At 45.0% G+C, this 26,011-nt stretch overlaps 2 protein-coding genes across 2 annotated transcripts; both read left to right on the top strand.

Moving 5' to 3' along the window:
• The first annotated feature begins 12,100 nt into the window (after positions 1 to 12,100).
• On the top strand, positions 12,101 to 19,841 carry LOC120023255. Its single transcript, XM_038967299.1, has 3 exons — positions 12,101 to 12,133; positions 13,092 to 13,574; positions 18,873 to 19,841. Exons 1-3 carry the CDS (start codon positions 12,101 to 12,103, stop codon positions 19,839 to 19,841), a joined length of 1,485 nt encoding a protein of 494 aa, XP_038823227.1.
• A 1,740-nt stretch (positions 19,842 to 21,581) lies between these two features.
• Positions 21,582 to 25,968, top strand: rrh (retinal pigment epithelium-derived rhodopsin homolog). The gene is made up of 7 exons (XM_038967109.1): positions 21,582 to 21,687; positions 23,763 to 23,953; positions 24,622 to 24,721; positions 24,898 to 25,051; positions 25,157 to 25,325; positions 25,534 to 25,712; positions 25,863 to 25,968. The coding sequence occupies exons 1-7, from the start codon at positions 21,582 to 21,584 to the stop codon at positions 25,966 to 25,968; spliced, it is 1,005 nt and encodes a 334-aa protein (XP_038823037.1).
• Positions 25,969 to 26,011: the final 43 nt, after the last annotated feature.

Genomic DNA, 26,011 nt, shown 5'->3' with positions numbered 1-26,011 from the left:
AATAAAAATATCTGGATAAGGCTAAAAAATGGAGTTCCAGATAAGTGAGGCCAGTTCCTGTGTGTTCTTGGCCTATGGTTCACTAGTAAGAACACCCCATATTACTGGGAATGAATATGCGTTAGTTGATTTATTTTGGAAGGGCTTTTTTCAATTCAGTTTCAAATTGGGTATGCAAAAGGATGGAAATGTTTTTGAAAAATGTATTTAAGTTGTTTCTAAAGAAAGGGGAGTGGAAACATTATAATGGTGTCAAAATGCCCTGAATCCTAAGAATTTCCCGTGAAAGACTGATCACCTTCACTAGAAATTGTTGGAACAGGTGGGATTTAATTATAAAATGATTAAGAAACACCAGTCTCTATTCAAAGTGTATAATTACTTTGAAAATCTATTATTTCCCTGGGAAAATTATGAAGAGTTGTAACCTTAAATTGACTAAGTTATTCAAATAGGTTTATTTTTTTGATTTAACATGGGTTCATGGGTAAAATTATCAGTTCCCTGGGGTTATGGTCTTTGGGTAAATACACAAATGTGCTTTGTTCATTCTGCATATAAAAGGGAAATATATGTGAAAATGGGGTGATGAAAGTTACTCCAAAGGGTTTATTGGAATGTGGGTCTCTGCGAGGGTTATGTTGATAACTACATAATCTGTAATTCGTCTGAGAGATCACCAGTAGAATAAGGGAGTTATCATGGAAGGTGACGTCAGAATGCTTTAATGCATGGGAGACATTATCACCACAACAAGTGTGTGTGGAGCTCAAACCCACCCTAACCGACTGAATAGTGAGGGACAACTGTGTCTGATGACCTGTGAACTGTATCTAAAAATAGATATGCTGGAATGATATGTGCCAGGGAGGAGAAAGACTAAAGGGGATTGGGGTACTGACCTTTTATTACCAGGCCACTCATGACAGAAAAACAGAGACAAAAGGGCTATTTGGAAAATAGATATTACTGGTAATAAAAGTTTTTTGTATAAATGTTAATTAAAGGGATGATGTGTATTGAATAGATAAGGTCAAATTTGAGTTAAAGTAAACACTAAGGACTGTTATCCTGAATATTGGGTTGGAAAATGTATTTAAAAAAGAACGGTTTAGTTATGATTTGGATATAGAACTGTTTAAATTTACTAGGCCTAGGGAAGCTCTGGAAACTAATCCTGAGACAGGGTGGTTGACAAAACTTACAGAATATTAGATTAAAGGTTTTTTGTTTCTTTGTTTTATAATGTCATTGGAATTGTAATGATAAATTGTAATAATATAAGTAATTGAATAAAAGGTATAGTCTGTTGTGCGATGACACTCAAGGATAAAGGAGAAAGAGACCAACATAACATGGGCATAGAATGAAACGGATGGACGTTTTCCCCAGGTTTAATTACATTACAAATAGTTGTAATTTATTGCAAATGTGCAGTTATTATAATTTATTTTTCTCTTTTTCTTGTTTGGTCAATTTATTTTTGTTTTAAGGAACTTAAGTGTATATTGTTCCTGAGGAGGGAATGATATAAATGGATTAAAATTGATTTGAGAATGTTTAAGTATGTATCAAACTATGGAAGGAAATTAGGAGTAGTGACTCATGTGTTATGGGTTAGAAAAACTGTGACTACATTGGGGATATGAGGGGGCTCATAAATAAAGGTAATGGTAGTGAAGGGGTGTTATTTCTAGAAACTATGTATAATATTAGAGGAGATAACTCACAGAAAAGGAAAGACAGCTGGCCTTGTAAAATATAGGGACAATTCTAAAGTAAATAGAACATTACACATACCTAGATTATGGTAAAAGTAATAAGTGGTGGCATTTTGAACACTAGAGCAAAAGTTTAAGAAACTTATGACTTAGTTTTGTTAGGATTGGATATTCTTCCAACTGGAAGACACTTGACTGGTTACATGTTATTTTACAGCAGTTGCTGTAGGGACCATCATTTGGCTATCATTATGAATATTTCTGTGGCAGGAGGACAGGTATTTGAGACAGAATGTTTACATAGGGCTGTTATTTAAAAATTAAGAATTAGTGATCTTGCTATAAGAAGAAAGTCTGCTGTCAGGAAATAACCCATGTGTTAGTGTGTATGTCCTCAGGAAATAAGAGGCCAGATGGAAGGCCATGGGCTGAATTCTGGAGACTGAGTGTACATCAAGATACACCAGGCTGGGGGTATACTTCTTACAGCACCTGTTGTGGTAAAGATCGTCATGTCTCTCTTTGGTGGGTGCATAAGTCTCACAAGAAGTATGGTCCAGCTGAATAATGGGTGAGCTTGAAAACACCATGACAGAGGACGTGGAACCAGAGAGAGAGAGAGAGAGAAAGACTAGATTCCACTATAGACATACTGGGTTGAGTTTGGGGGCTACTTGTTTTATTTGTTAATGCATCATGTGAAAAAGGATAGATGTTAGGGTAATTGTACTCTAAACAAACATGTTGAAGGCATTGATGTGAAAGCATATACAGTGTTGAATTACTTCAAGAAGAGATAATGTTGATTAAGGTTATGCACATGATTATCAGTTGAAATGGAGCAGATGGGAAACTAAGTAAAAAATGACATGATTTGGGAACACCTCTCAGAACCTGGGGCCGAAAGGGGAAGACTGGGTGGAAGCATGAGGAAGCTTTTTAGGGCTTTTATTTTTTGTGGAGTCCAGCAGAAAAGTATCCTGGAGGCATAGAGTCAGGTGAAGAGAGAGTTGGAATTGTCATGGTCTCAGATTTCAGTTTTCATGAATATATTTATGCATAACACATAACATTGTCAATACTGTTATGTTTTGTCTTTTGTTTTCCAAGTCTTATGTTTAGGAAACCAGAAGGAGAGGGGTTCGCCAGCTTCAGCTGGAATGTCAGTTTGTTGTGTGATGAGTGATGGAAGTAAGAGGATGTATGGTGTAATTATAGAACAGAGGCCACAAGTCTCTAAGTCTGAATGCCTCACAGAAAGAAGGCAGAAACCTGAACCAGGACGAGAGGTTCCGCGTCTGATGATCCAAGGGGACCAGAAGGACCTCTCCCAGTGATACCAGGAGATCTAGTCTACGTTCGAGTGTTCCGGAGGAAGTGGGATCAACTGAGTCCCAACGGAGAGAAGGACACAACCATATAGAGATGAGGACACAGAGGATGCTGATTCACCAGGAGGGAGCCCGGAGGGAGCAGGAGCAGCGAAAACGATCGAGACCTCTTTGAAGGAAGCCCTCCACAGAGGGACCCCAAAGTACCACCTACAGAATGAGAACATCTCTTCCCTAAAATTGACACCCTTCCAGATGGAAGCCCAGTCCGGCCTGAGGAGGGAGCCTAAGGGGAAGAAAGAGGAAAAGTCCCGCAAGCTGAAGAAAATGGGGATTTCCCCACAATTGACTTTTCAACTCTTGAATGGTCCCCTTAACAGACAATTGAAGTTAGAATAACAAAATAATAATGACATTGACATAACAGAAGTAACAGTGAATGATAGTATAGAAACAACAGACTCATGCACAATCAAGATGTATGGTGGAAACAGGAAGAGAAGAGAGGAACCAGCCGAACAATCCAAAAAGACTGACAAGGTTAGAATCTCTGTTCCACCTCAACTCATAACAGAAGCAGGAGAACTGAAGTCTATCTCAATAATTAGGATCAAACCCTTACCGGAGATTGCATTCTGTGGATGGACACATCACCAAACAAAGGGAGAAGTCGGGACCCGACTTCGGACCCGAAAGGATGTGACCTGCCATTAATAATCAAAGAAAAAGACGAGTGGGTGCTCATCATGAACAAGATTGAACCAGTGGAAGGTGAAGAACATATAGTTGAAATAACAAGAACAACAGTGACCGAAGGGAGTAGCACCACGGTCATTAAGATTGATCCCACCCCTGCACCTGAACAGGAAGAACCTGTGACAACTAGAACAACGACAACAACAATGGTGGCAGCTGCTGTGAAGAATACAGTAGCTACCACTAAGATAACATCAACTGCCCTTACCAAGCAGTCCACTGTACCCACAAAGAAACCTGAGACAATAGAACCAGAAGGGTTTTTTACTGACATTTGGAACTTTCTGATAAACTCTAATGATCTACCTCAAGACAAAAACATTGTAAAAGCAACAGATATCTCAGAATCAGAACCACTCAAGGACAGCACACGAGAAGAAGTAGTGAAGAACGAGTGGTACGAATGGGCTAAGTATATGGCAAACAAACACAGAATGGACAATTGTATTTTGTTTAGAAAATCACCTTTGTCTGATCTTTTGATAGTACCTGAACTTGCATCATTTGTAGAATGTGTTAAATGTAAAATGTTCAATGTATTCAGAGAAAATACTACATTCTTTTGTGTAACATAGATGCATCTTGGCATTAGGTAACACTAAAGGCAGAAGTGAATAAATAAAAATATGTTGGGAAAATATGAATGTACAAAAATAAGAACTGAATTGAATGATCCTCATAATGATAGGTTTACTATTGTAAAAAGTGAATATGAATGTTTCTACAACTATGGAGATAATGGGATGGATGTGGGAAACACTATAGGTAATTTAATAAACTATTTGTGTGTTAGAAACTGCAGGAGGTAGTAAATTTGATAAAGGAATGATTGTGAATCACAAAGGTAAATGTGGTAATATAACTCAAGTAACATTATATCTTGAAATGTTAAAGAATCAGGATTAAGGAATAGCTGATAGTTTCTGGATGTGTGGACATACTACATGTTCATTGCTTCGTTAAAATATAATGGTTGATTATAAGTGTTTTTTATTTTTATACTAACTAGATCTTTTACTCCTATTTTATGTTATTAATTGGAGATGTTTGGTCTAGTTGGGTTTTGTAAGTGTATTATGTTTCAAATTGTATCTTTTACTCCTGTCTGTGTTGATCTATTGGAGATGTTTGGTCCAGGTGATTTGTAAGCTTTATTTTGATTATGTTTTAGTCAACTGTTGGTATTGATATCTACTCTCTATATGTCATTTTAGTGTAGTTTTTGAGGCTAATTACCCTCAAGAGGAGGGATTATGTAGGAGTTATTACTTAGACATATATAGACAGATATCACACTATTGAGCAAAAGACAGGTGTACATTAGAATAAAGGAGGAGAAGGCAACACGTGAGTGCATTTGCCATTCTGGTAAAAACAGGAAACTAAGACATAACAGACATAATGGCCAAAGCCATTATGAGCATAAAGGCTTAGGGTAAAAAGGAAGATGTGACACTTAAAGTACATTGTCTATTGTCTAGGACAGGAAACTAAAGCAAGGCCATAAGTGCATAGAATAGCTGGACATACCGAGGTCAGAGAGACACACAAAGAGGGTGCCAGCCAAATTACCAACAGATGGACTATAGGCATAATACATATTTATTTAGGACACTGAGAGGGTCCTGGCACCATTGTAATCTAATCAAGAGCGGATACAGGCGTTATTGGGCATGAACAAGCAGGAAGCCTGAAAATGAAAGACAATGGTGACAGATGACGTATGAGAAGTAACTTAATGTGCATATGGGATGGACTCATTTTGATGTGGGTGTATAAGAACAGAGCCAGTGCTTATGGAAGTTGGTCTTTCCGCGGACTGACACAGCTTCTGATATTTTATATTAAAAGCCTATATTGAATTTACAACTTCTTGTAAGAATGTTATATTTCTGAGACGATTATCCACGACAGTTGTCAACTGAGGTTAAGCTGTGACGCAGGCATAACCTTCTTCTTTCGCTACTGAACTGGCTGTATACTGAATCCATTCTAACCATAGGTTGGAATCCGCATAACCAGTTTCCACCTCAATCACTTCCTTAACCTGTTGAGGACAGAGGGCGCTGTTTTCACTTTGGGGGAAAATCGTGCCCAATTTAAACAGCCTCGTACTCAATTCTTGCTAGTACAATATGCATATTATTATTACTATTGGATAGAAAACACTCTCTAGTTTCTAAAACCGTTTGAATTATATCTGTGAGTAAAACAGAACTCATTTTGCAGCAAACTTCCTGACAGGAAGTGGAAAATCTGAAATTGATGCTCTGTTCTAGGGCCTGCCTATAAATGTCCTTGATATTTATTAGTATACATGCACTTCATACGTCTTCCACTAGATGTCGACAGGCAGTGAGAGAAGAAATGGAGTGTATAACTTGATCTGGGGTCGAATAAAAGCTCTTGGCATGACGTGTCACCAGTTTCCTGTTTTCTGGAGAGCGCGAGAAGGGACCTGGTATTGCCTTCTGAAAAGCTGTCGTTATAGACGACTAATATCTCCGGCTTTGATTTTATTTGATAAATGTGACAATATCATCGTAAAGTATGTTTTTTCAATATAGTTTTATTAGATTATTGAAATTTATTCGGGACGTTAGGCGTGTTGCGTTGTGTGCCTTTGTTCAGGAAGGAGAGCTTTGCGCTACTTTGCTAGGTTTCCGTGCTAATTGACTGGAGAAGAGGACATTCTAAAACCAAACAACGATTGTTCTGGACAAAGGACCCCTTGTACAACATTCTGATGGAAGATCATCAAAAGTAGGACCCATTTTATGATGCTATTTCATATATCTGTCGAACATGTGAAATAGTAGTTTGCGCCCAGATTTTGGGCACGCTCTCGCTATAACTAAGCTGGATGTCGTAATGAAGTTATTTTTAGAATTCTAACACGGCGATTGCATTAAGAACTAGTGTATCTATCATTTCCTATACAACATGTATTTTCTAGTAACGTTTATGAATAGTTATTTGGTCAGAATAGTTGAGTGTCATAAAAATATCCGCACATTCTGGGAAAAAGATGCTACGTTAGCACAATGTATAACCACTGATTTCAGCTCTAAATATGCACATTTTCGAACAAAACATAAGTGTATGTATAACCTGATGTTATAGGACTGTCATCTGATGAAGGTTTATGAAGGTTAGTGAAAATTAATATATTTTGCTGGTTTATTCGCTATCGCTAACGTGCCTATTGCTATCGCTAACGTGCCTTGATGAATGAATGCGGTAGTGTGGTAGGCTATTGTAGTAAGCTAATATAATGCTATATTGTGTTTTCGCTGTAAAACACTTAAAAAATCGGAAATATTGGCTGGATTCACAAGATGTTTGTCTTTAATTTGCTGTACACCATCGATTTTTCAGAAATGTTTTATGATGAGTATTTAGGTATTTGACGTTGGTGTCTGTAATTACTCTGGCTGCTTCGGTGCTATTTCTGACGGTAGCTGTGATGGTAGCTGCAATGTAAAACTGATTTATACCTCAAATATGCACATTTTTCGAACAAAACATAGATTTATTGTATAACATGTTATAAGACTGTCATCTGATGAAGTTGTTTCTTGGTTAGTTTGGTTGGTTCTTGGTTAGTTAGGTTGGCTTTGTGCATGCTACCTGTGCTGTGAAAAATGTCTGTCCTTTTTTGTATTTGGTGGTGAGCTAACATACATATATGTGGTGTTTTCGCTGTAAAACATTTTAAAAATCGGACATGTTGACTGGATTCACAAGATGTGTATCTTTCATTTGCTGTATTGGACTTGTTAATGTGTGAAAGTTAAATATTTCTCAAAAATATTTTTTGAATTTCGCGCTCTGCCTTTTCAGTGGAATGTGGGAGGAGTTCCGCTAGCGGAACCCCGGTGCCAGACAGGTTAAGATCTTGTTATGTATATCCGCACCGGTCCTTGGCTCTGGAATATTCTGCTGTCAGTATCTGTTTTGTCAGGGGCTCTGCTTGTATTCTAGCTGACTATAGAGCTATCACCTGCTCTAACCTCCTCTACCCGGAATGGCACTAGGGTATCAACCGAAACCTGGTCAAATCCAACATAACATAACCCTAGATCCTCCTTCATTACCTTTATGCAATACTTCTCTCGCTCCGGATTGCAGTCAAAAGCCCTCACCTTCACTATACTTCACCTCCGTCCATACTAAGTATGTGGATCTATATAGCCCTCTCTCTCTGTGTGTGAGCTATGACCTGTCTCCGTGAACTACACGGGGACCTGTACAGATATCTTCCATAATGGCTCATAGTCCTAAACTGCCAAGAAGTCAGAGACCCCATGTGGTCTACATAGAACTCCACTGAGACATCCTTCCCAATCTCCACTCTCACTTCCTGTTTATCCAGATCAAGTGATCCCACATGCTTGGTTAATACAAAATCCTCATCGTCTAAACTATGGGTCAAGTTACCACCTTCTGAATTCTCGAATGGGTCCTGGTGTATTAAGGAATATTGCTCCCACAATAAGACAGCTCAGACCAATCAGCACTCCTGTAAAGCTCCACCCCCTCCCAGAGAACACATCATCAGCCAGAGGCCAGCCCACACTTTCACTTCTATGAACGCTCACAGTGGGGAAAAGACTGGGTCAGAATCTTCATTAGAGAGATTACCCCCGAACCCTGTTGGTTTCGGTTCTCCTCTTTAACACTGTGATTGTTCGACAGTGTCAGTGTGTCTTACCCTTTTGCAGTGTGTGATATGAACCCAGGTAGCTCTTTCAGCTATTCTCACTGTGAAGGCTGTCACCAGGAGTACTTGGTATGGCCCCTCCCAACGGGGCTGCTTTCCACCTATTCTCCTCAGGGACTGGATTGAGTGAATCACCTTCTCCTGTAATTCACCTGTAGTGCATAAAATCTTGGACATACAGGTTTGGTTAACAAACAGTTTCGCATTTGTTCTATCTGATTATACTGTATCTTCAACTTCTATGCCTACTTGTTAGCTAGAATTTTTATTTTATTTTATTAGTTTATTATCCAATAGGCCACAAAGTGTCCTATCCTAGGTCCCCTTAGGCCCCGTCCTATCCTAGGCCACAACTTACCCATCCCCCCTTTGATACCTGGCTCCACCTAGGTAACAACATTGCCGCTTCTCTAAACAATGACTTAGGTAAGATTTCACAGACACTAGTCAATGCTACTATTTCGGTGTCACTCCTATCTTGCTCATTTCCTGGCCCCCCTTCTAAACCTTCTCCTCTCTGCTCTCAAACCTTCAAGGTCTCAGCAGTGCGGGGAGGGCTCCTCTCTCTGCCCTTTCCCCTATCTGTCTGTAGCTCTGTCTCATAACAGTCCGTAACAACTATGTGTTGTTTCCAAACATTAACTAAGTGTCTCACTGTTTGGCTTTATCTGAACTCATGGATTTTTTGAAAAAACATGTCTATGGTGGCAATTTCAAAAGTCCTTACATAACCTTAATTAACCTATCTCGATCCTATCAATAATCCTGAATCACCACAGATTTCATATATCCCCGTCCACTTTATACTATTTAAATAAAAATGGTCTAATGATCAAATGAGGCCAAAACGAATGCCAACCATGTCATATGCTTTCTGTACTAATGAAATCTCTCCTTCTGTCACGTTCTGACCTTAGTTCCTTTTTTATGTCTTTGTGTTAGGTTGGTCAGAGCGTGAGTTGGGGTGGGTAGTCTATGTTCTTTTTTCTATGTTATTGTATTTCTGTGTTTGGCCTGGTATGGTTCTCAATCAGAGGCAGCTGTCGATCATTGTCTCTGATTGAGAATCATACTTAGGTAGCCTGTTTTCCCCATTTTGGTTGCGGGTGTTTATTTTCTGTTTTAGTGTCTGTTCACCTTGCAGAACTGTTTCGTTTTCTCCTCGTTGTTATTTTTGTGTAGTGTTCAGTTTCAATTAAATTATGACGAACACTTACCACGCTGCATTTTGATCCTCTTCTCCTTCACCAGACGAGAATCGTTGCAGAAACACCCACCAACAAAGGACCAAGCAGCGTGGGAACATGGACTCCTGGACATGGGAGGAAATTTTGGACGGCAAAGGACCCTGGGCACAGCCGGGGGAGTATCGCCGTCCGAAAGAGGAGCTGGAGGCAGCTAGAGCGGAGCGGCGCCACTACGAGGAATTGGCGGGAGGTAACGGGCACGTGAGGCAGCCCCAGAATATTTTTTTGGGGGGGCACACGGGTAGATTGGCGGACTCAGGTAGGAGACCTGAGCCAACTCCCCGTGCTTACCGTGGCGAGAGAGTGACTGGGCAGGCACCGTGTTATGCGGAGAAGCGCAAGGTGTCCCCAGTGCGCACGCATAGCCCGGTGCGCTACATCACAGCTCCTCGAATCGGCCGGGCTAGAGTGGGCATCGAAACAGGAGGGATGATGCCGGCTCAGCGCATCTGGTCTCCAGTGCGTCTCCTCGGCCCGGGGTATACTGCACCAGCCCTACGCACAGTGTCTCCAGTTCGCCAGCACAGCCCAGTGCGGCCTGTTCCAACTCCCCAGGACGAGTGGTGCTAGCTCTGCGCTCGAGAACGCCAGTGCGCCTCCACGGTCCAGTGCATCCGGTGCCTCGGCCAAGGACAAGGCCTCCTGCATGTCTCCCCAGCCTGGTGAGTTCTGTGCCTGTGCTAAGCACTAACCCTCCTGCATGTCTCCCCAGCCTGGTGAGTCCTGTGCCTTCTCCCAGAGCCAGGCCTCTTGTGTGTCTCTCCATTCCAGTGATAATCCATGGCACGAAGCCTCCAGTGATAATCCATGGCACGAAGCCTCCAGTGATGATCCATGGCAAGAAGCCTCCAGTGATAATCCATGGCACGAAGCCTCCAGTGATGATCCATGGCACGAAGCCTCTTGTGAGGATCCATGGCACGAAGCCTCCAGTGGTGATCCATGGCACGAAGCCTCCAGTGGTGATCCATGGCACGAAGCCTCCAGTGATAATCCATGGCAAGAAGCCTCCAGTGATAATCCATGGCACGAAGCCTCCAGTGATGATCCATGGCACGAAGCCTCCAGTGATAATCCATGGCAAGAAGCCTCCAGTGATAATCCATGGCACGAAGCCTCCAGTGATGATCCATCGCCCTACAGGTCTCGAGCACCGAGCCTGCCCAACCCTACCTGGCTGAATACTCCCCGTAGCCAGGCCAGTGCGGCGAGGTGGAATAGCCCGCACTGGGCTGTGCTGGCGAACCGGGGACACCATGCGTAAGGCTGGTGCCATGTACACCGGCCCGAGGAGACGCACTGGATACCAGATGCGTAGAGCCGGCTTCATGGCACCTGGCTCGATGCCCACTCTAGCCCGGCCGATACGAGGCGCTGCTATGTACCGCACCGGGCTATGCACACGTACTGGAGACACCGTGCGCTCTTCCGCATAACACGGTGTCTGCCCGTACGCTCGCTCTCCACGGTAAGCACGGGGAGTTGGCTCAGGTCTCCTACCTGGCTTAGCCACACTCCCTGTGTGCCCCCTCCCAATACATTTTTGGGGCTGCCTCTCGGGCTTCCTTGCCAGCCGTGTTACCTCGTAACGCCGGTTCCCTGTTGTTGCTACCTCCCCTCTCCTGGCTGCCTCCACCTGTTCCCATGGCAGGCGATCCCTACCAGCCAGAATCTCCTCCCATGTGTAACATCCCTTGCCGTCTAGAATATCCTCCCATGTCCATTCCTCTCCAGATTTCGGCCGCTGCTGCTGCCCGTTACCACGCTGCTTGGTCCGGTTGTGGTGGGTGGTTCTGTAACAATCTTCGTCTGGAGAAAGAGAGGAGGACCAAAGCGCAGCGTGGTAAGTGTTCTTGATGAATCTTTAATAGAACAAACTGAACACTGAGATACAAAACAATAAAGTAAACTACTGAAAACCGAAACAGTTCCGTGTGGAACACAACGACACAGAAGACAACCACCCACAAAACACAAAAGAAAACAGGCTACCTAAATATGGTTCCCAATCAGAGACAATGACTAACACCTGCCTCTGATTGAGAACCATATCAGGCCAAATGAAAAACACAACATAGAAACACAAAACATAGATAACCCACCCAACTCACGCCCTGACCATACTAAAACAAAGAAAATACAAAAGAACTAAGGTCAGAACGTGACAATATCCCAATCCACGTGATCGAAGCAGTCTTGAAGCGTGGAATCAGATTGGTCGGACCAGCGTTGAACAGACCTGAGCGCTGGAGCTTCTTGTTTTAGTTTCTGTTTGTAGGCTGGAAGCAACAAAATGGAGTCGTGGTCAGCTTTTCCGAAAGGATGGCGGGGGAGTGCCTTATATGCGTCGCGGAAGTTAGAATAACAATGATCCAGGGTTTTACCAGCCCTGGTAGCACAATCGATATGCTGATAGAATTTAGGGAGTTTTGTTTTCAGATTAGCCTTGTTACAATCCCCACCTACGATGAATGCAGCCTCAGGGTGTGTGGTTTCCAGTTTACATAGAGTCAGATAAAGTTTGTTCAGGGCCATCGATGTGTCTGCTTGGGGGGAATATATACGGCTGTGATTATAATCGAAGAGAATTCCCTTGGTAGATAATGCGGTCGACATTTGATTGTGAGGAAGTCAGGTGAACAGAATGACTTGAGTTCCTGTATGTTGTTATGATCACACCACGTCTCGTTAATCATAAGGCATACCACCCCGCCCCTCTTCTTACCAGAAAGATGTTTGTTTCTGTTGGCGTGACGCGTGAAGAAACCAGCTGGCTGCACCGACTCCGTTAGCGTCTGTCGAGTGAGCCATGTTTCCGTGAAGCAAAGAACGTTACAGTCTCTGATGTCTCTCTGGAATGCTACCCTTGCTCGGATTTCATCAACCTTGTTGTCAAGAGACTGGACATTGGCGAGTAGTATGCTAGGGAGTGGAGCGCGATGTGCCCGTCTCCGAAGCCTGACCAGAAGACCGCTTCGTTTGCCCCTTTTACGGCGTCGTTGTTTAGGGTCGCCGGCTGGGATCAGATCCATTGTACTGGGTGGAAGGCAAAACACAGGATCCGCTTCGGGAGAGTCATATTCCTGGTCGTAATGATAGGGAGTTGACGTTGCTCTTATATTCAGTAGTTCCTTCCGACTGTATGTAATGAAACCTAAGATTACCTGGGGTACCAATGTAAGAAATAACACGTAAAAAAACAAAATACTGCATAGTTTCCTAGGAACGCGAAGCGAGGCGGCCGAGGCGAAGCGTTCCTAGGAAACTATGCAGTATTTTGAGAGGCGGCCATCTCTGTCGGCGCCGGAAGTAGTCCCAGGTGTGCAATTCAGGTTGGCGAGCCTTTAACCAAGCCCACAAGAACATGGACCAGATTTTCTTACACACACAAAATGTGCCAACCTACATCACGAGAACTGTACAGATACTTCTCCAGAATGATGATGTCCTTGTTAAAAGCCTTCTCCCTGATACATTAGATAGCATTGCCAACATATCAACCAGCTGTGTAGAACTGGCCAAATCTGTTGAAAGTAAGTTCCTTGATGTCACTGAATTGATTACAGAGCTTCTAGAGAGCTGCACATGCGCCAAACAGAAATATGGCAGTCACCTGAAAGAGGTTAGGGAGATGCTGGAGGACGAAAAATGCAAGAAAACCATGCTACAGGAGGAAAATAGACAAGCTGAAGAGGCATTTAAGAAACATGGCAAGGAGCTTGAAGAGGCTAATAAAAACTTCCAAAAGGCTATCGACTCCATGCCGTCAGGATGGGACATCATCGGAATGAACTTTGTAGAGGGATTCACCAATTATATTAACTCTTTAATTGGAGGAACAACAAATGCCACAATTGCAGCGGACAGTAGTGATACACATGCAAAATATGATACATCAGGAAGTCCAAAAGACATGTTTGCAACAAACAATATAGTTAGCAAGTGTAATGCCCGGGGTGTAGTGGAGGAAGGAGTCAGACGCAGGAGACAGAGAGTTCAGAGTAGCGTAACTTTAATCACCACAGAGGTGAACACGACGCCACTAAAACCAAATGCCCCAACACACAAGGGGAACTAAATTGTTCCGACAATATAACGTACACGAACCGTGACATACAAGCATGTACAAACAGTACACAAAACAATCCCGCACACCCAGCAGGCGGGCCTGGGTAATAAAGCCCCACTAATCAACCTAACAACAAACAGGTGTAACCAATAAACAAACAAGGAGGGGGAGGAAAAAAATCAGTGGCAGCTAGTAGGCCGGTGACGACGACCGCCGAGCGCCACCCAAACAGGAAGGGGAGCCACCTTCGGTAGGAGTCGTGACAGTACCCGCGCCGTGCGCCGACACCGGCCTCGAGGGCGACCCGGAGGGCGAGGCGCAGGGCGATCCGGATGGAGGCGATGGAAATCCCTCAACATTGACGGATCCAAAATGTCCCCCACCGGTAGCCAGCACCTCTCCTCCGGAACGTACCCCTCCCAGTCCACGAGGTACTGCAGGCCCCTCACCCGGGGACCCCTCGATGTCCAGAGGGGGAGGAGGGACCTCCGGCACCTCACCGTCCTGCAGGGGACCAGCTACCACCGGCCTGAGGAGAGACACATGAAACGAGGGGTTAATACGATAATAGGAAGGGAGTTGTAATCGATAACACACCTCGTTTATTCTCCTCAGGACTTTGAAGGGCCCTACAAACTGCGGCCCCAGCTTCCGGCAGGGCAAGCGGAGGGGTAGGTAGACGCTGTCCCCCGGTACTAACACGGGGGCCTCACTGCGGTGGCGGTCAGCACTCCTCTTCTGCCGTCCACTGGCTTGTTTGAGGGATTCCTGGACGGCCCTCCAGGTCTCCTTGGAGCGTTGCACCCACTCCTCCACCGCAGGAGCCTCGTTCTGACTCGGATGCCACGGTGCCAGGACCGGCTGGTAGCCCAACACACACTAGAACGGGGATAAGTTAGTCGAGTGAATTTTGGGCCAACTCCGCCCATGGGACGTACCTAGCCCACTCGCTGGGCCGGTCCTGGCAATACGACCGCAGAAACCTACCCACCTCCTGGTTCACTCTCTCCACCTGCCCATTACTCTCGGGGTGATAACCGGACGTCAAGCTGACCGAGACCCCCAGACGCTCCATGAACGCCCTCCATACCCGGGACGTGAACTGGGGACCCCGATCAGAGACGATGTCCTCAGGCACCCCGTAGTGCCGGAAGACGTGGGTAAATAACGCCTCCGCAGTCTGTAGGGCTGTAGGGAGACCGGGCAACGGGAGGAGACGGCAGGACTTAGAGAACCGATTCACAATCACCAAAACCGTAGTGTTCCCCTGAGACGGGGGAAGATCGGTCAGGAAATCTACGGATAGGTGAGACCATGGCCGTTGTGGAACGGGGAGGGGTTGTAACTTCCCTCTAGGAAGGTGCCAAGGAGCCTTACTCTGGGCGCACACCAAACAGGAAGAGACATAAACCCTAACATCCCTAGCAAAGGTGGGCCACCAATACTTCTCCCGGAGGCCCCGCACTGTCCTCGCCACCCCAGGGTGACCCGAAGAGGGTATGGTGTGAGCCCACCGAATCAGTTGGTCCCGAACACCAAGCGGCACGTACCTCCGCCCAGCCGGGCACTGAGGAGGCGCAGGCTCCGCCAGTAACGCCCGCTCGATGTCCAAGTCCACCTCCCATACCACTGGTGCCACCAGCCTCGAGGCGGGAAGGATGGGAGTAGGCTCGATGGCCCTATCCTCTGTGTCATAAAGGCAGAACAGTGCGTCAGCCTTTACATTCTGAGACCCTGGTCTATACGACAGAGTAAACCGGAATCGGGTGAAAAACATGGCCCACCTTGCCTGACGTGGATTCAGTCTCCTAGCTGCCCGAATATACTCCAGATTCTGGTGGTCGGTCCAGATGAGAAAAGGGTGCTTAGCCCCCTCAAGCCAGTGTCTCCACACCTTCAGAGCCCTGACCACCGCTAACAACTCCCTGTCCCCCACATCATAGTTACGCTCCGCTGGACTGAGCTTCCTCGAAAAGAAAGCGCAGGGACGGAGTTTTTGTGGCGTGCCCGAGCGCTGTGATAGCACGGCACCCACCCCAGCCTCGGACGCGTCCACCTCCAGTATGAATGCTAGAGTGGGGTCCGGGTGCGCCAAAACGGGTGCATCCGTGAACAGCGCCTTCAACCTATTGAAAGCTCTGTCCACCCCTGCCGACCACCGGAAACGCACCGGGCCGCCCTTCAGCAGTGAGGTAATGGGAGCCGCTACCTGGCCAAAACCCCGGATAAACTCCGGTTGTAATTGGCAAACCCCAAAAACCGCTGCACCTCCTTCACTGTGGTCGGAGTCGGCCAATTACGCACGGCCTTAATGCGGTCACACTCCATCACCACCCCCGAGGTGGAAATGCGATAACCCAGGAAGGAGACGGCTTGTTTGGAGAACACACACTTCTCAGCCTTGACGTATAGGTCATGCTCCAGCAGTCTCCCAAGCACCTTGCGTACCAGAGACACATGCGCGGCACGGGTGGCGGAATAGATCAGAATATCATCAATATAAACCACCACGCCCTGCCCGTGCAGGTCCCTGAGAATCTCGTCTACAAAGGATTGAAAGACGGCTGGAGCATTCTTTAACCCATACGGCATGACGAGGTACTCATAGTGGCCTGATGTGGTACTAAACGCGGTTTTCCACTCGTCTCCATCCCGAATACGCACCAAACTATTCTCGCTCCTGAGATCTAGTTTTGTAAAGAAATGTGCTCCGTGAAATGATTCCACCGCCGTAGCGATGAGAGGCAGTGGGTAACTAAACCCCACAGTGATAGTATTTAGACCTCTATAATCAATACACGGACGCAGACCTCCCTCCTTTTACTTCACAAAAAAGAAACTCGAGGAGACGGGTGAGATGGAGGGCCGAATGTACCCCTGTCCCAGAGACTCCGTGACATATGTCTCCATAGCCAACGTCTCCTCCTGGGACAATGGGTACACGGGACTCTTGGGAAGCGCAGCGTTTACCTGGAGATCTATCGCACAATCCCCTCCCGGTCGATGAGGTGGTAATTTAGTCGCTTTCTTTTTACTGAAAGCGATTGCCAAATCGGCATATTCGGGGGGGGATGCGCACCGTGGAACCCTGGTCTGGACTCTCCACCGACTTGGCACCGATGGAAACTCCCAGACACCTTCCAGAACACTCCTCTGACCAACCCTGGAGAACCCCCTGTTTCCACGAAATCGTAGGATTGTGACTAGCCAGCCAGGGAATCCCCAGCACCACTGGAAACGCAGGCGAATCGATAATGTAGAGACTTATACGCTCCCTGTGATTCCCTAGCGTCACCATGTCCAGTGGAACCGTGGCCTCCCTGACCAACCACTGACCCTAATGGCCGGCTATCTAGGGAGTGCACGGGGAAGGGAGAATCTATCGGCACAAGCGGAACACCTAGCTTGATGGCGAGTCCGCGATCCATAAAGTTCCCAGCTGCACCTGAATCGACTAGTGCCTTATGCTGGGAGGAGGGGAAAAACTCAAGGAAAAAAATCAAGACAAACATGTGACCAACAGGGGGTTCTGGGTGAGTCTGGTGCTTACTCACCTGGGGTGACCGAGAAATGTTCCGCCTGCCATCTCGACTCCCAGACGGACCCCCCCAGCACCGATCGGCTGTGTGTCCGACCACAGCTGGTGCAGGGGCAGCCTCCTCCTCCGGTACCCCTCGGCACGGTCCCTCCCAACTCCATCGGAATGGGAGCGGGGGTGCTGGGTGGTGGAACGCACAGGACCCTCTCCGAACGCCCGCGGGAAGCCAGCAGATTGTCCAGCCGGATGGACATATCAATAAGTTCATCTAGGGAGAGAGCGGTGTCCCGACACGCTAGCTCCCTGCGGACGTCCTCCTGGAGACTACACCGGTAGTGGTCTATAAAGGGCCCTGTCGTTCCACCCAGACCCCGCGGCCAAGGTCCGGAACTCCAAGTTATAGTCCTGGCCGCCCCTCTTCTCCTGCCTAAGGTGAAACAGTCGCTCTCCCGCCGCTCAGCCCTCTGGAGGATGGTCAAACACGGCACGAAAGCGACGGGTGAATTCCGGGTAGTGCTCCTTCGCTGAGTCTGGGCCATTCCAGACCGCGTTTGCCCACTCCAGAGCACGACCCGTCAGGCAGGAGACGAGGACACTCACCCTCTCCGCTCCCGAGGGAGTGGGTCTCACGGTCGCCAGGTACAGTTCTAGTTGCAGTAAGAAACCCTGACATCCCGCTGCCGCTCCATCATAATCCCTCGGGAGCGTAAGACGGAGAGCGCTGGAGCCGGGGATGGGGAGAGAGGAGAGGAGGAATCCTGAGCTGGAGAAACCGAAGGTGGAGAGAGGAGACCACTCCTCTCCCATCGGTCCATTCTCTCCATCATTTGGTCCATGGCGGAACCGATGCGATGGAGGACGGTGGTGTGGTGGAGGACACGTTCCTCCATAGATGGGAGGGGGTTGGCAGCTGCTCCTGCTGACTCCATTCTTGGTGGTGCGGGATTCTGTAATGCCCGGGGTGTAGTGGAGGAAGGAGTCAGACGCAGGAGACAGAGAGTTCAGAGTAGAGTAACTTTAAATCACCACAGAGGTGAACATGACGCCACTAAAACCAAATGCCCCAACACACAAGGGGAACTAAATAGTTCCGACAATATAACGTACACGAACCATGACATACAAGCATGTACAAACAGTACACACAACAAGCCCCACTAATCAACCTAACAACAAACAGGTGTAACCAATAAACAAACAAGGATGGGGAGGAAAAAAATCAGTGGCAGCTAGTAGGCCGGTGACGCCGAGCGCCACCCGAACAGGAAGGGGAGCCACCTTCGGTAGGAGTCGTGACAGCAAGTCTTCTATGCTTCTTGCTATTGCCCAATCCTTAGTTGGCCTTATTCAGAAGGACCAAATCGAATGGTCAAAGTTTTTAGATGAAAAGACAGGACAGTTGATTCCTGATTTGTTGAAGACACAAATCGAAGATGTGCTGTCAAACATAAAAGACGTAGACCAATGTCCCGCAAAACCTCAGGCAGAGAAAATTTGTGAACAGGGCATTACCATCTGCTCTCACCTGTGCATTGGCTCCTGAGGGCAAGCATGACGATGATGCCAAGAACAAAGAACTGATCCAGAGAATCAGGAAGCTAATGACCTCTGCACAGAAGTTTGATTCCTCAGGAAAAAAATACACAAAAACATCTGCCTTTTCTGTTAATCTGCCCGGAATGAGCAAAGCACGAAGCGCAAGTCAGACTGTGACAGAAAATGCCCGCTTCCGCATAGAGCAGATGAAAGCCCAGCTTGCAAGAGCCAGCGAGATGTATGAAAAATCCCTGGAAAAAATGGAGGAAAACAAAAGAGGGCTAGCCAAAACCCTCAACAAAATGAGAAACCTTCATGTCGAGGAGATTGACTTTGACACCACCATCAGGATGCTGGCTGAAGGTCTAAATGCAATGGGAGAGCTGCAGGAGAAATGGCAAAAGATGTTGCAATTCTTCCAGATGGTGTCAAACATCATTGACACCTGTCTGAAGACATCCCTGCAGGATTTTGTCAAAACAGCCAGGAATACACACCTGAAATATGACTCAAGTATATTCTTGAAGGATATGATATACCAACAGGCATTTCAAGCTTCCAACATTGCACACCTGGTGAATATGATTTCTGGAACCTACACTGAGGTCTCCAGCAAGTACTTGATGGACAGAGTCGGCAGCCTAGGAAGACTCATGGCTTTGGATCCCAAAGACCCACGTTTCAAAGATGAACGCCAAATATTGGCTGCATCTTGTGATGAAGCCGAAAATGAAATCAAAGCTCTTGTCCTGAAGAACAAGGAACTTTACAAGGCAAGGACCAAAGCAAGACTTGAGAAAATTGAATATGAGCTAAATGCAGTATTACCCCCACCATCTGAAAAGGAAACAAATAAACTGCGAGAGATAGTGGCCTCTGGATTCCAGGACAACCCCGAGGATATTGATCAGTTTGAATAAAGATTTATGGAGGTAGTTGAGTCTAATCAATCCCCCATCCCATGCCTTAAAGACTGTGTTCACACATGCAGTCCAATTCTGATGTTTTGCCCATTTATTGGCGAAAGAGCTGATCTGATTGGTCAAAAGACCAATTTGTGGAAAAATATCAGAATTGAGCTCTCTGTGTAAAATCCGTGCCTGGAACTGCTTTATGGAAACTAGCTCTGCCTTTGGCAAAAATCTGAATGTTTTATACATTTTTTGTTGTTGTTGCTGTTTGGATAACATTCAAGTAGGCTACTGTATATCTTCCTATACTAATAATAGCCAATGAGAATATGATTAAGGCAGGAGACTCCAACTATATGATTATTGGTAATAAACCCTTATTCAAAAATAAAACTTTATAAAATGCCAAACCAATGAAACGTGTGATGTAGATGCCCAGCCTTCACCTACCATGGCTTAGTCTCTTAGTTTGTTGTCAAAAGTTTTTTTTTTTAAATCATTAATTATTGTATTATTTCTACTGATAAATCCATTTTAGTCCAATATTTGTTTTTTATTTCAATGACAAAAAACACTTATTGTCTTATTAAAGTAAGATACATTTTGCATGTGTGTGTGTTAAATCAATTGTGATCTGTTGTTTGTGGGGAGGATGTAGTTAAAAAGATCAACAATGTCACTGATGTTGAAATGATTGCTTACTGCATGTTCAATAAGGTCAAGTGTTAAAGTTGTAATTGGTGATAAATTCTATTCCGACAGTATACTGGTTTGAGCCAAACTGCCAAACTGCCATGCTCATCCATCATGAAAGTGTCCCCGTCCTCTTCAGCTGTCATTGTTCTCATTGGACACTCAGCTATCCAGCGGCCTCAACCCTACTTAGCTATCACTGCAAGGCCAATATTGTTGATGGGGCACCTAGTCTATTGTAATGGTCATTCTTTAGTAATCAGTAACTGTGAGTTCAACCCTGTATCATCAGAACGTCAATATTGGTTCCCTGCTTTAAAAAGTCAGTCGTAACAACAAACAGTAATCATTGTGGCAGTAGTAACAATAGCCATAGCAATAGTGTTAGATACATGGTAGTGAATTCTGCATTATACTACGATATTTAGTCCCCACACATTTTTGATCTGCAAATACAATCCTGCTATATGTCACAGAGAAAGGGACTGGGGGTTGTTAAGCACAGAAACCGGTCAGGGCCAAAACTGAACCCACACATACAGCCATCCATTTAAGTAACTTTGCATAACAAGGCTCTTCAGACACAATATCACTCCACTGCATTCACAACTGGAATTGTTGCCTTATTTCTGTTCCCCTATGCAGCTCTAATGTTTAGTCAGGACTCACGTGGGTTTCAACTCCATTATGAAAAGCTTCCATGTGACTTGTAAGCCTCTCGTGTTCCCCTTACCCATGTTACGCACAAACAACAACCTCCCCAGTATCTGGTAAGAAGGGGGAGAAAGTTCGCTCTAATCCTTTAATACTCCCCAACACACACACACCATTCGGAGACTCAAAAACTTTCCAGAATTTCCCTCATTCTCTGTTTTTGGAGGAGAGTTAGCGTTAGTTTCAGCTTTCTTATTCACAGGCTCCCATCCTTTTGCATGGACCACGTTTTTACTGTGGACTCAAAAAGAATCTGCAAGGTATCTTGCTGGTGTAGAAGATTCCTATTATTTCACTGTTAGTTTATAGGGTGTTTTTCACTGAGGCAACTGAAACACTGGAATGGAGTCTGGAGTCAACACCACAGGGGAGGTCATTCCCTACGGAGGAAAGAGTGCCTTTTCACAATTGGAGCACAACATAGTGGCGGCATACCTTATCACTGCAGGTACAAATGCACTGCATAGCATCCACAACACTGTCAATCAACTGAATTACTTTAGGATAGGTAATGTCATTTTGTCGTTTGTTTGTCATGTTTTTCTGTGTGTTTGTGTTTCTCAGAATTATTTATAAGCTACTGTAACTGCTATTATAATTATTTTCCAACATAATTCATAATTGTTGTGATAAAACAGCTCCCTCTGTGATAGACTTTAGATGATGGATTGTTGATGTCTTCTTAGAATGATTTATACAGTACTGTAAACTCTTCATGCCTGACTGAATAATATACCTTTGTAGCGTCTCTCCCTTGGTGTGACAAGTTATGACAATATTAGTCATAAAATGTAATACTACTGTTATAATCTACAAAAGTGATTTAGAGTTACTTCAACATGGATTGATGATTGCTATAGCAGTGGTATCACTGGGAAACCAAAATGGGTATTTTTTTTGCAAAGGTGCAGCTGTCAAATAGATGCGTCCTCTCTTCCCTCTGTATGGTAAATCACCTGACATGACCTCTGCACTTCATCAGTGTGTGTGGGCCAAAGCTGTCTCTTCTCTCTGGGTGCTGTTAGCATTTCTCAATGAGGCCCACCCCACACAGTCCTTCTCATTCATAAGAGGCAAGTCTAGCTCTTACTGCTCAGGCGGCTGGTGTCATTATGTAACAAGTAGGCCTACCAAGCAAGTGTGGCATTTTGAAATAAGTTTTCCCCATGAGTTGGCATTAATTTACCTGTGAAACAGTCTTGCTCAACTATTGTTGGGCAAGCATCACTTGAATGGCTGCTGTGTCTGGTATAGCTAGGCCTGAGATTCTAGTCTGATTCACTAGAACAGAAGGTGCTTTTTATGGGGGGGACCAGAAGGGACAATTTTCGAGAATAATAAAGATGACACCAGAGCCATTCAATTGAGTAGGCTGAGTAGGCTAACACCCATTTATCAGAAACAGGTGGATTGGCCATCTGGCCATTCTGTCAGATGCCAGATGGGCTGGATCATTATTTTGTTGGGTGGGCTGGAAGTAAAAAATGGAAAATCAAAGCAGTGACTTGGCCAGCAGGCCATGGGCCTGTTAAGATAATTTTTTACGATTTTTGCTAAATTTCTCTGTTATAATAATATACAATGAGCTTTTGAATGATCCGTTTTCTGAGCTGAGGTCACACAAACTCACATTCGAAGTGAGACGCAGCATTAGCAAAGAGGCCTGCTCCGACTCTGTCATCAATTAGACAGCCAAGATAATGGATAATAAGAAACGGAAAGTTGATGCCGATAAACTTAGAAAGAGCACATTCTACATTGTCACCTCACTCAAAATGTCCTATTTTTGGTTAAAGTGCATTATCCTCATGATTCCTGTGATGAAAGTGTCTGCCCTGCCGCTGTGCCTGTTTTGCTGGGGCCTGCTGCTGTGATGAGTGAGGCACTCTCCACCTCCCATACGCCCGAGAAAAATGCGTTCTGATTGTATAACATTTCTAAATGCAATTGTGGGGGAAACACGGCTATGGAAGCTTCTCAACTTTCAATATTCAGCTCAATAGCAACTATTTTACAACCAAGATATTTGATTTGGCTTTGAGATATGGAGCTGCAAGCGTGCGCGAAATGCGCAATGGCTATTAGGAGGGCAGATAGGCTATTACCCGTGAGACCTACAACTGCAACGTTTTTTTAGGACATTACATTTACTGTTGGATGAATACATGGCTACTAGCAGTGGGTATTATATTTAGAGTTAGCAATCTAGTTAATGTGTTTTGAGTTTCTACTTCCTCAGCTGTTGAACCCCAAATTAATTAGCCTATGATTTAAATTAGTGCACATAAAGATGTATCTAATTCATCTCTATTGAACTAAAATAATCTGGAAATTCTGTAGTCCTATGTTGACAGGGAAACACATATGACAGGCCCTAATTTGGAAAATAGCCTAAATTGTTAGCTTGGTGGCTCACCCAGTGATGTGGGCTGGTTTGGATAAAATACCAGGGCCGAATTCTTGTTCCAGTTCGGCCCTGCTCAGAAAACATAAACATTTCAAGCTTAGGTTTCTCTTCACCAGGTGTCATCAGTTTGGCCAGCAACATTGTGGTACTGGTGATGTTTGCCAAGTTCAAGGAGCTGCGAAATGCCACCAATGCCATCATCATCAACCTGGCCTTCACTGACATTGGAGTGGCCGGCATCGGCTATCCCATGTCTGCTGCCTCTGACCTCCACGGGAGCTGGAAGTTTGGCTACACTGGATGTCAGGTTGGTGTAATGAGCACACTGTGCTAGTCAATGGTACTGTTTGAATGAACCTGCCATGTACGCTATGAAAATGTACGAAATAAAATCAGGCAAACTTCATATGCTTTATATTAACTCTATATCACATATTAACTCTATATCATGTGCAGGAAAATGGATTTAACGTTTGCTGGATTGGTTTGAACTGCCCCTCAGTGCAACAGTTTTTAACACCTCACGTGGCCAGGCCAAAAATATCATTTCTTACATTTTCTAGACTTCTCTAATGATCTGAGATTATGGTGTTTAGGAGGTGCTGTGTGAAATCAGGAATTCGGTGCCATGTGACACTAATCTGGGGCTGAAGCCTTGAGTTTGAGAACCACATATTGGACATGAGGTGGGCTGGTGAAATTGACAATGGCCTTCTGATTAGATATACTGACTGAGGCCCAAGTCCAGTCTGTGGTTATGTTGAGGGCTCCCAAGTTGTATCTCAATAGTGTAAACAGACTTCCTCTTAATCTCCTTTAGGAGATCTGAAAGACCTGGACAGGAGAAAGTCAAATCTGTGGGGGTATCCACTCAATTTCACCTGTTCTTTGTTTTCAGACCACGTAAAACCAATGTTTTAATCCTGCTAAACAGATTCTGAAATGAGGGATGCTGCTGACTGTTTTCCCCTCCAGATCTATGCAGCTCTGAACATCTTCTTTGGGATGGCCAGTATTGGACTGCTGACAGTGGTGGCCATTGACCGCTACCTAACCATCTGTAGACCTGACATAGGTATTTACAGTCTTCTATTACTTTCCATGGAGGTTTGTAGTTCATCTGTCTGTAGTCTCTTGGTAGTAGCTACTATTGACCTGGTAAAAGATAGGCTAATCTCTGTGAACTGACAAGAGCCTACAACATCTGCATGACCTCTAAGCCTTTTCCCTGCTTTTCCTACTGTTCTCCAGGGCAGAAGATGACCACCCGCTCATACACACTCCTCATTCTGGCTGCATGGCTCAACGCAGTGTTTTGGTCGTCCATGCCCGTGGTGGGTTGGGCCGGCTATGCCCCTGACCCAACTGGTGCCACCTGCACCATCAACTGGAGAAAAAATGATGCGTGAGTTGGGACGTACTTAAATTAACTGGGTAATTTCAAGGATTATATGGCATGAAGATAAAATGAATATTATGTCATTAATCATATACAGTGACTCTTTTCCAGGGGCTTTGTCTCCTACACCATGGCAGTAATCACTGTGAACTTCCTCATCCCTTTGTCAATGATGTTCTACTGCTACTACAGTGTGTCTGTCACCATGAAGAGATATAAAGCCAGCAACCGCTTGGACAGCATTAACATGGACTGGTCAGACCAGATGGATGTGACTAAGGTAAGCCAGTGTTTCTCCATACAGTCCGTGTGTTCACATGTTTCTTCTTCTAACCCAGCTTTGCCTCTCAATATGGACCATTTTAACCTCACAGTTTGACTGACACGCAGGATTCTAGGATTCTATGGTTATAACAATCTGCAGAAGGTTATGTACAGTATATTACATCTACATTAATCTTTCTCTCTGATCTGTCATTGCTGGCTAGATGTCGATAGTGATGATTGTCATGTTCCTGGTGGCGTGGTCGCCGTACTCCATAGTGTGCCTATGGGCGTCCTTTGGGGACCCCAGAAAGATTCCTACCCCCATGGCTATCATCGGTCCTCTCTTTGCCAAGTCCTCCACCTTCTACAACCCCTGCATCTACGTTATTGCCAACAAAAAGTAAGCTTTCGCCCCTTCTTCTTGTTGTTCCCACTTTATAGTAAGTGACCATAATACCTATGTGTATTTAAAGTGTAATTACAGTATAGGTACACACTGTATAGTAATTACAACCTATTACCGTCCTGTCCTTGTGGACTTTCTATTCAGGTTCAGAAGAGCGATCACAGGAATGCTCCGATGTCAAACCCGACAACGGATCACCATAAACAACCAGGTTCCCATGACGATTTCCCAGCTCCCTTTGACCCAATGAGGGAGGAATGCTAGATGTTACATTCTATGATGATTTTATTCCC

This window comes from Salvelinus namaycush, chromosome 28 (genome assembly GCF_016432855.1).
Source record: "Salvelinus namaycush isolate Seneca chromosome 28, SaNama_1.0, whole genome shotgun sequence".
Lineage (NCBI taxonomy): Eukaryota > Metazoa > Chordata > Actinopteri > Salmoniformes > Salmonidae > Salvelinus > Salvelinus namaycush.
Note: the sequence above shows the minus strand (reverse complement) of the source record. Positions and strands in the feature narration are given on the sequence as shown.

Bases quoted from the DNA above. Each gene is read 5' to 3' on its own strand.
- LOC120023255 (XM_038967299.1), top strand. From the start codon at position 12,101: ATGGCGGGGGAGTGCCTTATATGCGTCGCGGAA. The intron at 12,134-13,091 runs GTTAGAATAACA...CGCCGGAAGTAG, and splicing joins GCCTTATATGCGTCGCGGAA to TCCCAGGTGTGCAATTCAGG. The intron at 13,575-18,872 runs GTAGAGGGATTC...AACCTCAGGCAG, and splicing joins ACATCATCGGAATGAACTTT to AGAAAATTTGTGAACAGGGC.
- rrh (XM_038967109.1), top strand. From the start codon at position 21,582: ATGGAGTCTGGAGTCAACACCACAGGGGAGGTCATTCCCTACGGAGGA. The intron at 21,688-23,762 runs GTACAAATGCAC...TCTCTTCACCAG, and splicing joins GGCATACCTTATCACTGCAG to GTGTCATCAGTTTGGCCAGC. The intron at 24,722-24,897 runs GTATTTACAGTC...ACTGTTCTCCAG, and splicing joins CATCTGTAGACCTGACATAG to GGCAGAAGATGACCACCCGC.